Consider the following 15,749-nt stretch of genomic DNA (forward strand, 5'->3'; position numbering starts at 1 on the left):
AGGTGCTTAAGTCAAGGACTCTTCCCTCAAAAATGTGACTGGGACCTTATAAACGGACTAGAGAGAATAGGTAGGCCATTTTTTGGCTCTTCACCTACTACTAAAGAGAATGCAGCAACAGATGGCATGTTAGAAGCAGAGAGCAGCTTTCACCAGACAGAAAATCTGCTGGTACATTAATCTTGCACTTCCCAATCTCCAAGGCTCTGAGACATAAATTCCTGTTACTTATAATTTACCAAATCTCATATATGTCATTATAGTACACATTTTGGATTTCATAAAATAACACAAATTTTGGATTTCAAAAAATTTCTACCAGTCATGGTAGAAATTCAATTACATTACATGATTTTTTCATGCCTAATTTTCAAATTCATTTTTAGGGTCTTATATACAATCACTTTAAAAACTAGAACCTACAAAAGACAAAAAGGTTACATCAAAATTTATTAAAAATATATTTTACTTAAATCAAATATTACTGGTACATATAAAGAATAATTAAATTGTATGGGAAATTTGATCCATTTATAAGGTAGAAACTACTACTTGATAATGAGCTGTGTCAGTAGTCAGAAACTTATTGAGTGTTTTTGTGTCTCGGTTTCCTCATCCATGCCATGTGAGTCTAGAATGAGCTCCAAAATTACAGAACTCCATCTATCACATGCAAGTTAACTTCACTGCAAAGTAATAAGAAAACATCTGTAACAATGACTTTAATTCAACTTTATCTCCACATGTAAATTCTATCACTGTGTTAGTTTTTGAATTATAGAAGTTTAGTCCATTTTATTTTCCACTGAACTCTTTCTTTGTTTTTTTTGAGGGGGCAGGTATGAATTTTTTTATAAATAGTTTGAGTTGTTACAAGAGAGTAGGCCACATTTTTTACTATGAAGTAAATAAACCATTATAAATTCTCAGCTTTTACTGTAACAGTAATTCACCATTGAAAAGCTAGTGCTTGAATTACATCTTTCAGTACAATATTTCTCTTTAAAGGGATGACATAAAGGAGTGAACTCTGTTTATTTTTCTGATATGTTATTTGTAGCCAATCTATCTTGAGTGATTTTTAACTTGCCTAAAAATTCTTAAGAAAAAGTGAAGGTCATTGCATAAAAAAAGCATCAATGTAATTTTCTTTTCTTTTCAATATTTGTTTTATTTTTTGAGACAGGTTCTTGCTATGAGTTTCAGTCTGGCCTCATATTCCTTCTCTTTCAGCCTGCAATGTTTTGAGATTATAGGTATATGACACTATGTCTGGTCCCCTTGATTTTTAGAGCTAAATATGGAATCCAAAATCAATGTAATTTTCAGTCACAAGAATTGTGATGTCTATTTATTTTTAATAAAATTGGAAAAGTGTTAAAACCTGTATTGTTTATCCATGAATAAATAAAGTTATTATTCATTGTGAAAAAATGAATATGTTACTCATCAGATTTCTTTCTGGTTATCCTCATTATTTTACTCTTTGATAACTTTTGAAAACTTACTAATAGTAGAAGACATATCCTATATTAGCTACAAAATTATACCTGTAAGTAGTTTAAAGCACAGTAAGAAAGGTAAAGTACTGACTCCTCACTTGGGCCCAAGAATTAACTTAAAGTCAGAGAAAATCTTGGCATCTCTGCCTCCATTTTATATTTCTCTTTGCTGTAAGTCATCCACTTTGCTGTCACCTTGGGGTCCAAGGTTCAGGACTGATTAATAATATCTTTGTGACAAGGGAACAAAAATGGCCCAAAGGAACAACAGAGCTTTGCAGGACAGACCACCCCATAAATGAGGACAAGTACCTGTAATAATGAGGATGCACCCTGGAGCAGGAGTAGTCATCTCATGAGAGCCAGACTGTTTCTCTCAAGTGATAACATAATAAGTTCTATGGAATCACACAGAACCAAAACTGACAGAAGGCCAAGAAGGCCACACCTGTAACTGGGAATGTTTAACTGTCCATACTTTCCTCACCTTTCCCCAATTCTTCTTCTATTTAAACATGTACCTCATGTTAGTATCCCAAACATGAGTGAAGTGTTTACTTGGCTTTGTCTTAGCACAGGTCCTGGGCTATGTAATAAATCGCCTTTCTCTGCTCTTCACCATTACCACTTTTTTATTTGGTTTATAGGGACAAGTGGCCAGACCCAACACATGGAATCCTAGGAGTTTGGGCATGAGGTCTAAAACTCCAGTTTCATAGAAAATTGTCATGGAAGAGTTCTACAGTATAGACAGATGACATTTACCAAAAAAGGATATAAACATGAAGGATCCTGAGAATGCTTTTAGCCAAATGTGTTAATTTAGTACCAAGCATTTTATCTGATCACAATGCATTAAAACTAGAACTTAACAACAAAAACAACAGTAGAAAACAGGCAAACAATTGGAAGCTGAACAATACATTACTTAATGATTGACGGGTCATTGATTAAATAAAAGAGGAAATTAAAAGATTCCTGGAAATTAATGAAAAAGAAAACATGACCCACCAGAACCTAGAAGACACAGCAAAGGCAGTCCTGAGAGGAACGTTCATAGTCATGAGAGCATATATTAAAAGGACAGAAAGATCTCAAACCAATGACCTGATGCTACATCTTAAACTCCTGGAAAAACAAACACAAACAAATCTGAAAACAAGTGGAAGGAAAGAAATAATAAAAATAAGGGCCAAAATCAATGAAATATAAATTTAAAAAACCATAAAAAGAATCAATGAAACAAAAAATAGATTCTTTGAAAAAATAAATAAGATTGACAGACCCCTGGCAAACCAGACTAAAATGAGGAGAGAAAAAACCCAAATCAGTAAAATCAGAAATGCAAAAGGGGAGATAAAAACAAACAACATGCAAATCCAGGAAATCATCAAAGACTACTTTGAGAACCTATATTCTAATAAATTTGAAAATCTTGAAGAAATGGATGGATTTCTAGATATGTAATGACTATCCAAAATTGAACAAGAGGACATTAATCACCTGAATAGACCTATAACAAAAAATGAAATTGAAGCAGCAATCAAGAGTCTCTCCGAAAAGAAAAGTTCAGAACCTGATGGATTCTCTGCTGAATTCTATCAGTCCTTAAAAGAAGAACTGATACCAACCCTCCTTAAACTGTTCCATGAAATAGAAAGGGAAGGAAAACTGCCTAACACATTTTATGAAGCCAGTATTACACTTATCCCAAAACCATGCAAAGACACCTCCAAAAAGGAGAACTATAGGCCAATCTCCTTAATGAACATTGATGGAAAATTCCTCAACAAAATTATGGCAAACCGAATTCAGCAACACATCAAAAAGATTATTCACCACGACCAAGTAGTCTTCATCCCAGGGATGCAGAGGTGGTTCAACATATGAAAATCAATAAACGTAATAAACCACATGAACAGAAGCAAAGACAAAAACCACTTGATCATCTCAATAGATGCAGAAAAGCCTTTGATAAGTCCAACACCATTTCATGATAAAAGCTCTAAGAAAACTAGGAATAGAAGGAAAGTACCTCAACATTATAAAAGCTATATATGACAAACCTACAGCCAGCATTATACTTAACAGAAAAAAACTGAAACCATTCCTTCTAAAATCAAGAACCAGACAAGGATGCCTTATCTCCACTCTTATTCAACATAGTACTGGAATTCCTAGCCAGAGCAATTAGGCAAGAAGAAGGAATAAAAGGAATACAAATAGGTAAAGAAACTGTCAAAATATCCCTATTTGCAGGCAACATGATCCTATACCTTAAAGACCCAAAAAACTCTACTCAGAAGCTTCTAGACATCATCAATAGGTACAGCAAGGTAGCAGGATATAAAATCAACATAGAAAAATCATTAGCATTTCTATATACTAATAGTGAACAATCTGAAAAGAATGTGTGAAAACAATTTCATTTACAATAGCCTCAAAAAAAATCAAATACCTAGGTGTAAACCTAACAAAAGATGTGAAAGACCTCTACAAGGAAAACTATAAACTTCTGAAGAAAGAGCCAGAGGAAGACTATAGAAAATGGAGAGATCTCCCATGCTCATGGATTAGTAGAATCAACATAGTAAAAATGCCTATACTCCCAAAAGGAATCTACATGTTTAATGCAATTCTAATCAAAATTCCAATGACATTCATTAAAGAGATTGAAAAATCTACCGTTAAATTTATATGGAAACACAAGAGGCCACGAATAGCCAAGGCAATACTCAGTCGAAAGAACAATGCTGGAGGTATCACAATACCTGACTTCAAACTATATTACAAACAATAACAATAAAAACAGCATGGTACTGGCACAAAAACAGACATGAAGACCCATGGAACAGAATAGAGGACCCAGATATGAAGCCACACAACTATAACTAACTTGTCTTTGACAAAGGAGCTAAAAATATACGAGGGAGAAATAGCAGCCTTTTCAACAAAAACTGCTGGGAAAACTGGTTAGCAGTCACAAAAAACTGAAACTAGATCCATGTATATCACCCTACACCAAGATTAACTCAAAATGGATCAAGGATCTTAATATCAGACCCCAAACTCTAAAGTTGATACAGGAAAGAGTAGGAAATACTCTGGAGTTAAGTAGGTATAGGCAAGAACTTTCTCAATGGAACCCTAGCAGCACAGCAACTAAGAGATAACATAGATAAATGGGACTTCATAAAACTAAAAAGCTTCTGCTCAAAAAAAGAAATGGTCTCTAAACTGAAGAAAACACCCACAGAGTGGGAGAAAATATTTGCCAGCTACACATCAGACAAAGGACTGATAACCAGAATATACAGGGAACTTAAAAAACTAAATTCTCCCAAAACTAATGAACCAATAAAGAAATGGGCAAGTGTACTAAACAGAACTTTCTCAAAAGAAGAAATTCAAATGGCCAAAAAACACATGAAAAAATGCTGACCATCTCTAGCAATAAAGGAAATGCAAATTAAAACCACACTAAGATTCCACCTCACCCCTGTTAGAATAGCCATCATTAGCAACACTACCAACAACAGGTGTTGGCAAGGATGCGGGGAAAAAGGAACCCTCTTACACTGTTGGTGGGAATGTAAACTAGTACAACCACTCTGGAAAAAAACTTGGAGGCTACTTAAAAAACTAAACATTGATCTACCGTATGATCCAGCAATACCACTCTTGGGGATATACCCAAAAGACTGTGACACAGGTTACTCCAGAGGCACCTGCACACCCATGTTTATTGAAGCACTATTCACAATAGCCAAGTTATAGAAACAGCCAAGATGCCCCACTACTGACAAATGGATCAAGGAAATGTGGTATCTATTCACAATGGAATTTTATGCAGCCATGAAGAAAAACGTAATATTATCATTCACTGGTAAATGGATGGACTTGGAGAACATCATTCTGAGTGAGGTTAGCCTGGCCCAAAAGACCAAATATCGTATGTTCTCCCTCATATGTGGACATTAGATCAAGGGTAAACCCAACAAGGGGATTGGACTTTGAGCACATGATAAAAGAGAGAGCACACAGGGAGGTGTGAGGATAGGTAAGACACCTAAAAACTTAGCTAGCCTTTGTTTCCCTTAATGCAGAGAAACTAAAGCAGATACCTTAAAAGCAACTGAGGCCAATAGGAAAAGGGGACCAGGAACTAGAGAAAAAGCTAAATCAAAAAGAATTAACCTAGAAGGTTGCACAGGAAATTAATGTGTCAACTCCCTGTATAGCTATCCTTATCTCAACTAGCAAAAACCCTTGTTTCTTCCTATTATTCCTTATATTCTCTCTTCAACAAAATTAGTTATAAGGGCAAAATAGTTTCTGCAGAGTATTGAGGAGGTGGGGGGGAGAAGGAAGGGGCGGAGTGGGTGGTAAGGGAGAGGGTGGGGGCAGGGGGAGAAATGACCCAATATTGTATGCACATATGAATAATAAAACAATAAAAATAAATAAATAAATCAATAAAATAAATAAATAAATAAAAAGAAAAAAAAAGATGGGTAAGAATTTTAAAGGCTCACCTGGGAGAGTGTAGTATAGAAATGGTAACTCATATTTGTTAACTGTTAGAATTCTCAGTACTGCAAAAATAAGACATTTTCCTAACAAGTGGGAGGACTTTTGTTTTCCTTCAAAACAGAATGACAGAGAAGAATTTTTCCTCCCTTGGAAACAACCAAAAGGATAAGCCAAGTCAAAAACAAGTGTGGAAAAAAATGATTTTGAAGTAATGATTTCAGGGTGCTCCCTCCCTGCATGAGTGCCCTGCAGATTCTGAAGTTTGGTGCTTGGGAAGGCAATCCATCTCTGCACAGCCATGATGCTAGTCCAGTGTGGGCATAAAAGGTAAGCAGTAAACTTAAAAGATGTCCCTGAAAGATGACGTGAAACTGGAGAACAGTGACTCAAAAAAAGAAGGCAAGTCCAAAAACTAACTTCTTCAGTCTCAGTTTCAGGCAACGAAGGCAGTTCCCACTTAAACAGAGTGTCAAGGGACAAAACAAAGAACAGTCCTTGTCCCAGTCATCAACTTAAAGCCAGGTGGCTCCTCAGAAAACTGGCAAATTGTGGATAATCAGCCCTGATAGCAAGTGGGCTGAAGGATGCCGTTCCCAGTGGGATTTTGGCAGGTTCATTCTGATTCCTTTAGCTGAAAAAGATTGATGCTATGTTCCCTAACGATTATGAGAAGTAGTGAAGGACTAAAGAGTGGCAGAGACAGGGAATGCTGGAGAGACAGAAGGAAACAGAAAAAAGGGGAAAGAGACATAAAGTCAGATTTTAAGGGAGATCAGAACTTGGATTCAAATTTATTGACTAAAATGCTTAAATGTCCTATTGAAGTTGTCCTACTAAGGAACATGGTTGGTGCAGAGCAGGTGATGAACAATTGGAAATTGAAACCAAGGAAGAAATGAAGAAATACCAAATTTGGAAAATGTGTGGTATTTGAAATTCTTGTTCCTCCTATGATAAGACAGTTCAGATGCTTTTAGAATTTGAAAGAGTTAAAGCAAAAATTAAAGCTGTTGTTGATCTGAATTGGAGACATTTTGGTGGTTAAGTGGTAAAAGTATGTTTGTACAATTTTGGTATATTCAGGGTCTTGGATTTAATTTTAAGAACTAGAATATTCTCTAATGATCCTTAACTGTGCTGTAGCCTGAGCAATAAAAAGCATACACCTCCATGACTGTTAAATACTGAGACTCTAGGAAGGACTTCTAAGATATATGTTGATTGATCCCTTTTATATTTTGTGGTTTTAAATATAATACAAAAAGCCTTTAAGAAAAAGTGATGAATTAGTCGGCAAAGCTCAATGATAGGGAATATGTTAGATGAGTCCTATCCTTGCTCGTTCTCTTTGCCTTTGAGTTTCCAGGCTGTGGCAAAGGAAAGAAGAACCTATGCAGAGCCCAACAGACTCCCTGGGTTGAGAGGATGAATTTAATTGTCAGGAGAAGACTATACAGACAGTGTTTTAGACAGGGTACCAGACAGAACATTGACAGAGAAAGACCCCTGTAGATATAGGGAGTAACTCCTCAAGTAGTCCTGAGAGCACTGATCAGGTTGTAAAGAATAACTTGTAAGGAAACTGCCCAAGATGGGGCACTTCCCAAGTCCTCCATGCCCCTATACAGACAAGCCTCCCCCACTATCAACATCCCATACTAGAGTGATACATTCATTGCAGTCATTAAAACTATACTGACACTGTGCAGTTTTTATGAAACATAAGCAACCATAGTTTTCCAGCTATAATTACTGGATTACTATTGTTAGTAAAATACTTCTTTGTTTTCAGTGCTGGGACTCAAACCCAGGGCCTCACATATGCTAGGCAAGCACTCTACCACTAAGTTGCATCTCTAGAACTAAATTTAATTTATTCTATATATAGGCATTAATATATTTCATTTAAATAATTTAACATAGCAAACCACCTATCAAAACTTCCTTTATTAGCACAAAACTCATGAATAATTAGTATACCTTTTTAAAATGAAGCTGGTTATTGATGTGTCTTAGATTGGAAAAAATAAAATTGTATCCTTCATATTTTACTGATAAATAACCAATATTATTAAAATTCTATTAAATTATATTTAGTAGTGATTTTCTATGATCTCTTTTTCCTAATATAGTACTTGGATAAGTCAACTAATTCATTGTTTCTAGAAAAACGTTTATTTTTTATTATTGTTGTACTACAGATAAATGTGACATTTACAAAAGTTCTTACAATATATCATAGTTGAACTCATCCCCTCTTTCTCTTTTATCACTACTTCCCCAACTCCTGGAATAGTTTCAACAGGTCTAATTTTTTCACTTACATATATGTGTACATAATATTTCCACTATATTCACCCTCCTGTACCAACTAATTATTTATATCATTAGTGTACAATCTAACCATAATACTACTTTTAATCTGAAAGGCATTATAAAGATTCAAAACCTTGTATAATTTTATTAGTTATAACACACACATTTATATACTCATAAATATTTTCACATAGATAATAATTTTTAAATATTGAGAAGAAACTTACTTGTACAGTTAGGCAAATTTCCAGACCATGTTCCATTGGCGGTGCACTGTCTAACTGAAGGACCAGAAAGGATATATCCTTCCATGCAGGAATAAATGACTGAACTGGAAAATGTTGTGCCATCAATTCTAAAGACTTTTCCATTGGCTGTTGTTCCTGGATTACCACACTGTACAGCTACAAAAAATGTTTAAGACTATTTATAAAGATAATGCAATTAGAAATCTTTTCAGTGCCGGGCACAGTAACTCACACCTCTAATCCTAGCTATGTGGGTGACTGAGACCTGGAGGATTGTGGTTTGATGCCAACCAAGGCAAATAGTTAATGAGACCCCCATCTCGAAAATAATCACACTAAGATGTACTGAAAGTGTGGCTCAAGCAATAGAGCACCTGCTTTGCAAGCACAAAGCCCTAATCCCACCAAAAAATAAAATTAAAATTAAAAAAGTAATCTTTTCACATAATGACTAAATGATCCTGTCAAATTATAGATAAGGAATAAAATCCTCTAAAACAAACAGAGAAATATCTTTTAGAGTTGAAATTCAAATTTATGTTGATTATGTTAGCTTAATTACTGGGATGAAAATCATAACATAATTTTTAAGATTGTTGTTGGTATTTTCATTAAAAACTTTACAAAGTAAAGTAATTATTTGAGGAATATTGCTATTGTATACCACAACATCTCTCTGAGAAGGATTGTAAGAATTGTTGCCTAAGAGCAATTCATGTAAAATTAGAATACATGTAGTAACAATAAAATGCAATAGAGATTTATTGTACTTATAATTCTAAGAAGGTGAATATAAAATACGCAATTTAAAGATTATAAGCATTGTAAATATTTTGAATAAATACATAAGTGATTTGCATTAAAAAATTATAACTTCTATTTCTGGGCCAAGCAATACAAAACATAAACTGATAAAAACAAAGTTACTGAATTCTAATGATAGCTTTCACTAAGTTTTCTGTGTAACCTAAACAGCAGTCATCAACACAGATGTCTTTCAATTAACGATTAGGTAAATAAGCTTAATCATTTGCCATCCATGCCATAAGTGAATTTTTTAAATAATATAAAAGTAATCCTGAATTGAACATAATTTTATGGTACTATTAGAAGGCATTTTAGTACTTGACAGAACTTAAAGTTAGCTTTATAAACATGAAATATGATTATAATGTCAGAAAATGAAATTTTCCCTTGTGGATTCCTAAATATTTCATTTGCCTGTCATTGTATGTGTCATTTATGTTTCAGTTTGTGTTTAATTTGCTTTACGTGGGTGTGCACATGAAGACAAGAATCTTTACATTTTATATACCTACCCAAAGATCAAACTCCAGATAACTATTTTCAGCAAAACCTATGGTACAGTGGACATTTTTACTTTTTGTCAAGGGTAATAACCCACTTCAAAAATAAAGCTCTCACCATACTTGTCATGTCTAATGACCCTTCACACAATGCAAGAAGTATTTCATGGAGTGTTAGACATGCTTTAAAATGTCATATAATTGGTATTTTTAAATAGGGAGCCAGGCCCAGTAAAATTTCTGCACAATAAAAAACCAAGAATTCCTTTAGTCATGGTGGTTTCAAGGTACTGTCTTTTCAATTATAATGTCATTCCTGTTCTCTTGTCTTTAACATCCCTGCACCTACTACACAAGAATTCTCCTATTTTAAAAAAAAATTGTGTTTGAAATAAACACAAGTAAAATTAAATTAAAATGAAAAAAGTTAAATGTATCATCTATGATTAGGGAAGACTGACAGCTTGGGTGGACACAAATAAGAGAGGTAGCACTACTTTGTCTCCATGATATTGAGATTTGAAGGGAAAGGGTTTTATTGCCACTTGTGAACAAGGCCCTCCTTATAGTTAGCACAGGCTAACAAAACCATCTTTCCTCACAGGAGTCATGTCCTACCAGGCAGTAGATCTAATCTAAAAATATGATAGCTAATGTTCATTGAGCACTTACTATGTGACATCCACAACTCTTCAGTATTCAATCCTCACAACAATGTTATGAGTTGTTATTAATACCAAGACAATTTCTTCCTACAGAACTGAGGCATAGACAATGTGAATAGCTTGCCCAGTCACAGTTAGGTAATGACAGATTGTTCATCAGTATAAATACCATGTGGTGATTCTGATAGCATATAATGAAAGTGTTGTATCATATTCAGGCTAGTAAATGATAAACATAATACATGTTTGTCAATTAAGTATTTTATTAGATGCTTAATATAAAGTATAATTGTACATGTTTACCTTTCATTATTGTTACAGAAAATTACAATCTTAAAGTTACTGTACCATATTTTGTTCTTTTTATCAAAGTAGCTTCTCTTATTATGTCCAAAATTACATGAATATACAAGGAAAAAATAAAGATAATTAAGCCCATCACCAAAATATAAGATCTGACAAAATAATTGCATATACCTAAATGCATGTGTATATATATATAAATATATAGTTTATGTAGCATTACAATTAGGCCATGTTCAGACATAAAGTTTAGAAACTGGCCAGTTTTCCCTGTGTATATATTCATAATTTACCTACCCACTTCTGTATTGATAAACATTGATTAACTAAATTTAGTTCAGTGCTCTTTGTTCTTCTGTCACATATAATCTAACATATGTACAACTCTTTACATCCATCTTATTTTTACAACAAATACCAGAAAGTGCAATTTCTGACTCACTTTAATTAAAAAAATCTTTAAATTTTTTAAGGTATATTTCAATACAATATATAAAAATATTTCAACAATTTGCATATCTATTACATTGTAAAACTTTGCTTGTATTCATACATCCTCTATAATTCAATTTGCCATATTTTTAAATCTTGGCAATTTGTTAAGAATGCTATATCCTTTAATTTTGTATTTCTCAATTCAGTGGTTAAATTAATTAATTTCAAAGATTACTAGATAATTTTATGTTTAAATGTGCTTAATGCTTAATATTCTGTTAAAACTTTATATGTAATTGTAAACTAAATAATAGTGTAACTACAAAGCGTTTGGATTAAAGAGAATAAAAATACTTTCACAACTCCATCTCATTGTCATTTTGTGCACTTTTTTCAAAGTTTCTTTTATGTGAATAACATTCCCTGTAGTTCTAATAAAATGCATTATTTAATCTTATTTTAGCTCAAATATATATGGTGTTCATTTTCTCTGTTTGACTCGTAGACAGTGATAATAGTTGGATAATTTAGGCAATGCTATATTATGTAAGCATATAATTTATTATGTAATGTCTTGTAGTATAATTGTTTCTAATTACCAGTAGCTAAAAATTAAAAATGTAAAATTACATTTCATGATTATGTTTTCTTGTAAAATTTTATTCTCTTTAAGAAAAAATCTCAAAAAAAAAAAAAAAGAAAAAATCTCTTCAGAAGTGGAGAAATAGATCAAAATATAGATAACATCTTATGAATGTTTACGTATTTTCTCAAATTATTCTCAAGTATAATAATAAAAATCACCTTGAAATGTCTTTTGTTAGCATATGCTAGTTTTACAATGCAAAGCACTTTGTATGATATTTCCAGACATGCATAAAATCTACTTTGATCACATATGACCCTCTATTACTCTTTCTAATCCCCCCACCCCTTTTCCTCATCCTCTTCCACATCTTTGTAAGCCTCCCTCTTACTTCATATCCTTTTCTTTTTCCTAGATTCCGCATATGACAGAAACCATGCAATGCTTGTCTTTGTGGTACTATCTTATTTCTCTTAACATAATGATCTCCATTTCCACCCATTTTCTTGTCAACGACATAATTCCATTCTCCTTTATACCTAACTAAAAATCCATTGTGTATGTGAACCACATTTTTTCCATTCACCCATGATGATCACATGGTTTGATTCCATAACTTGGAATAGTGTTATAAACATAGGTATGCAGGTATCTCTACAGTGAGCTGATTTTGGTTTTTTTGGGAACATACCCAGAAGTGGAATGCCTGGATCATACGGAAATTCTCTGCTCAATACTCTGATGAACCTCCGTACTGATTTTTATAGTAGCTGGACTAATTGACATTTCCAATAGAGCGTAAAAGGGTTCCTTCCCATGCCCCGCATTGTAACCATTTTTGATGATAGCCATTCTGGCTGGGATGAGAGAGAATCATAATGTACTTTTGATTTTCATTTCCCTGACGGCAAAGGATGTTGAACATTTTTCATGTATTTGTTGGAGGTTTGTACTTCTTCATTTGAAAAATGCCTGTACAGTTCTGCACTTTTGGTGTTTTTTTGGAGTTCTTCAAATGATTATATATTTTTCAAATAAATACATATTAATATATCCTAGAAATATGTCCCTTATCAAATGTATCTGGTAAATATTTTTTCCCATTCTGTAGGTAGTCTCTTCTTTCTGTTGATTGTTTCTTTTCCTCTGAAGAAGCCTTGTAGTTTGATGCAATCCCATTTGTCAATAATTACATCCTGAGCTATTAACAGTCCTATTCAAAAAGTCATTGTACCTAGATATTTAAGTATTTCCTTGATGTTCCCCTCCAGTAGTTTCAAAATTTCAGGTCTTATATTAATTCTTTTGATTCATTTTGAGTTGATTTTTGTCTAGAGTGAATGATAGGGTTCTAGTTTCGGTGTTCTAGATGTGAATATCCAGTTTCCCTGAACCATTTGTTGAAGAGGTTGTTTTATTCTAAGGTGTGTTTGGCGGACCCTTGTCAACACCAGATGGCAGCACCAGTTTAGGCTTACTTCTGGATATTTTATTCTATTGCCTTGGTCCACATTCTGTTTTGTGGCAGTACCATGCAATCTTTGTCACTATGGCTCTGTAACATAGTTTGCAGTCAGGTTTTGAGTCAGCATTGTTCTTTTTGCTCAGGATTGCTTTGAGTATTAGGGGTTTATTGTGTTTCCATACAAATGTTTAGATTGATTTTTCTGTGTTTGTAAATGATGTCATTGGAATTTTGAAGGGGATTTCATTGAATTTGTAGATCACTTTTAATAATATGGCCATTTTCCCAACATTAATTCTGCTGATCCATGAACATGGGTAGCCTTTCCATCTTCTACTGTCATCTACAACACTTTTCTTCAATGTGTCCAGCCTTTGCTGTTAGAAGTTTTTAACATGTTTGAGGCTATTTAATAAGATTGCGATCCTGACTTTCTTTTTCGGTATGTTAGTTGTTGCCTACAGATTTTTGTATGTTGATTTTGCATCCAGCTATTTTGGCAAAAATGTTCATTAGATCTAAGTGTCTTCTGGTGGAGTCTTTAGGAACTTTAAATATTTAAAGTTGGATTTTGTGGTTTCTGTTTTGTTCTGTTGATGTTTTTGGTTTTCTGTATTGTTGTTCACATTCGATGTCCTTTCATCCACTGGAATATGTTTTCCTAAGTGATATGCATGAACTCTATGCAAATACTATATTTCTATTATATTTGATATAGTTGATAATTCTCCTGTGATCCATATGGACATGCCAGCAAAACAATGCCAAGAGCAGTCTGCATTTCATGTATGAAATATTTTGTATATAAGTTGAACAAAGGATGAACTTAGATATCACTCATGTATTATAGTACATTTGTAATTTGACTTACAATACCACTATAGAAACTTGACTTCAGAAAACAAGTTTGCAAAATAAAGTGAAAAGTTTAGTCTGCATTACTGTGTTTTGTTCAGTAACTGTTTTCTCCATCTCTTCTCCTTATATCAACTGAGTTGTAATGAAGTGTGTTACATATCTGTATCTATCTATGTCATCTATCAGTTAATCAATCTATCTATCTATCTACCTACCTACCTATCTATGAAGTTAGCATAATGAAACCCACCAACTACTGTTTTAAAAATAGGGGAGAAAGGAGAGTATTTAAGGGAATATAATAAAGGGAGTGAACCTATTCAAACTATGCTAGGTGTATCTATGGAGATATCACAATGAAATCCCCTACACTGTTAATACACATTAATAAATTTTTAAAAGATTATTAGAATTGGTCCAATTTTTAAAATTTGTCTATTTTTCTAAAATATAAATGCTAATCTTAAACTATAATAAATGTATTTCTATAATATAGCCAATCAAAAAACTCAAGAATATTCTTTTGGGAATCATTTCCTGTTTTTAAAGCAATATGTTTAGTACAACTTCAAGTTTTATAAATAACCTTGCAAGTTTAGTTTCTGAAATAAAATAATCATGAAAAGGACAATTTAAATCACAAGGATAATTTTCCAACTACACTTTCTAGCAAATCTTGTAAGGGCATAATTATGTTCATCCTGAGTTAATAAGAATAATTAACCATTTGACTCAAATACCCTTAACTTATCCATTACAGTAACGAGTAATTGGACACTATAAATAAAATTGTTCCTTGGGTATCTTTGTATATTTTTCCATTTTTACAAACTTACAAGGTAAAACAGATACTGACATCACATTCATATAACAACAGTTTGTTTTTCCTGATCATCTACAATATAAATAAAGTGTACAAAAATAAGCCTTTTTTCTTTTTTTTTTCCATACTGGATTTTGAACTCAGGGTCTTGGCACTTGTTAGGTAAGAGTTCTACTGTTTGAGACATACCCCAGTTTTTACCTTAGTTTATTTTTCAGATAGGGTCTCTTGCTTTTGTCCCAGCCTATATTGTACCATGATCCTTCAATCTATGCCTCCCACATAGCAGGGATTATAGTGCGAGCTACCAAATCAAGCTTTGTTTGTTGAGATGGGGTCTGTTAAATTTTTGCCCAGGCTGAGCTCAAACCTTGTTCCTCTATATCTCCACTTCCCAAAGTACTTTGGATTACAGGAATGAGCATAACCAGAATAAATGTTTTAACAACATTTTAAAACATTTTCAAAATAAATTATTGCTAGATTGTGAACCATCTTTGTATACAAATGACCAATGAGATTTTTAAAATATAATTATTATTTGTCACAGTTCTATCATAGTGTCAGTAAAACTGAAATATTTCTTTTTTTCTTCATTGAGGGAAGGGTAAGAATAGTTTTCTTCTTAGTAACCCATTGAATTTAGACATGAATTAAATTACAACAGTGTTTTTATCAGCATCTTGTCACTGTGACAAAATACCTAAC

The 15,749-nt window shown here is 33.2% G+C and overlaps 1 protein-coding gene across 6 annotated transcripts in view; it reads right to left on the bottom strand.

The window, feature by feature from the left end:
- Csmd3 (CUB and Sushi multiple domains 3) overlaps nucleotides 1–15,749 on the bottom strand; it is a 1,205,819-nt gene that overhangs the window by 51,503 nt on the left and 1,138,567 nt on the right. For all 6 annotated transcript variants that reach the window (XM_074069090.1, XM_074069089.1, XM_074069088.1 and 3 more), the window contains one exon: nucleotides 8,579–8,755. In XM_074069090.1, the coding sequence (XP_073925191.1) occupies nucleotides 8,579–8,755 (177 nt within the window). The remainder of the gene's footprint in view (nucleotides 1–8,578; nucleotides 8,756–15,749) is intronic.

The sequence above is a fragment of the Castor canadensis genome, chromosome 3 (assembly GCF_047511655.1).
Source record: "Castor canadensis chromosome 3, mCasCan1.hap1v2, whole genome shotgun sequence".
Classification (NCBI taxonomy): domain Eukaryota; kingdom Metazoa; phylum Chordata; class Mammalia; order Rodentia; family Castoridae; genus Castor; species Castor canadensis.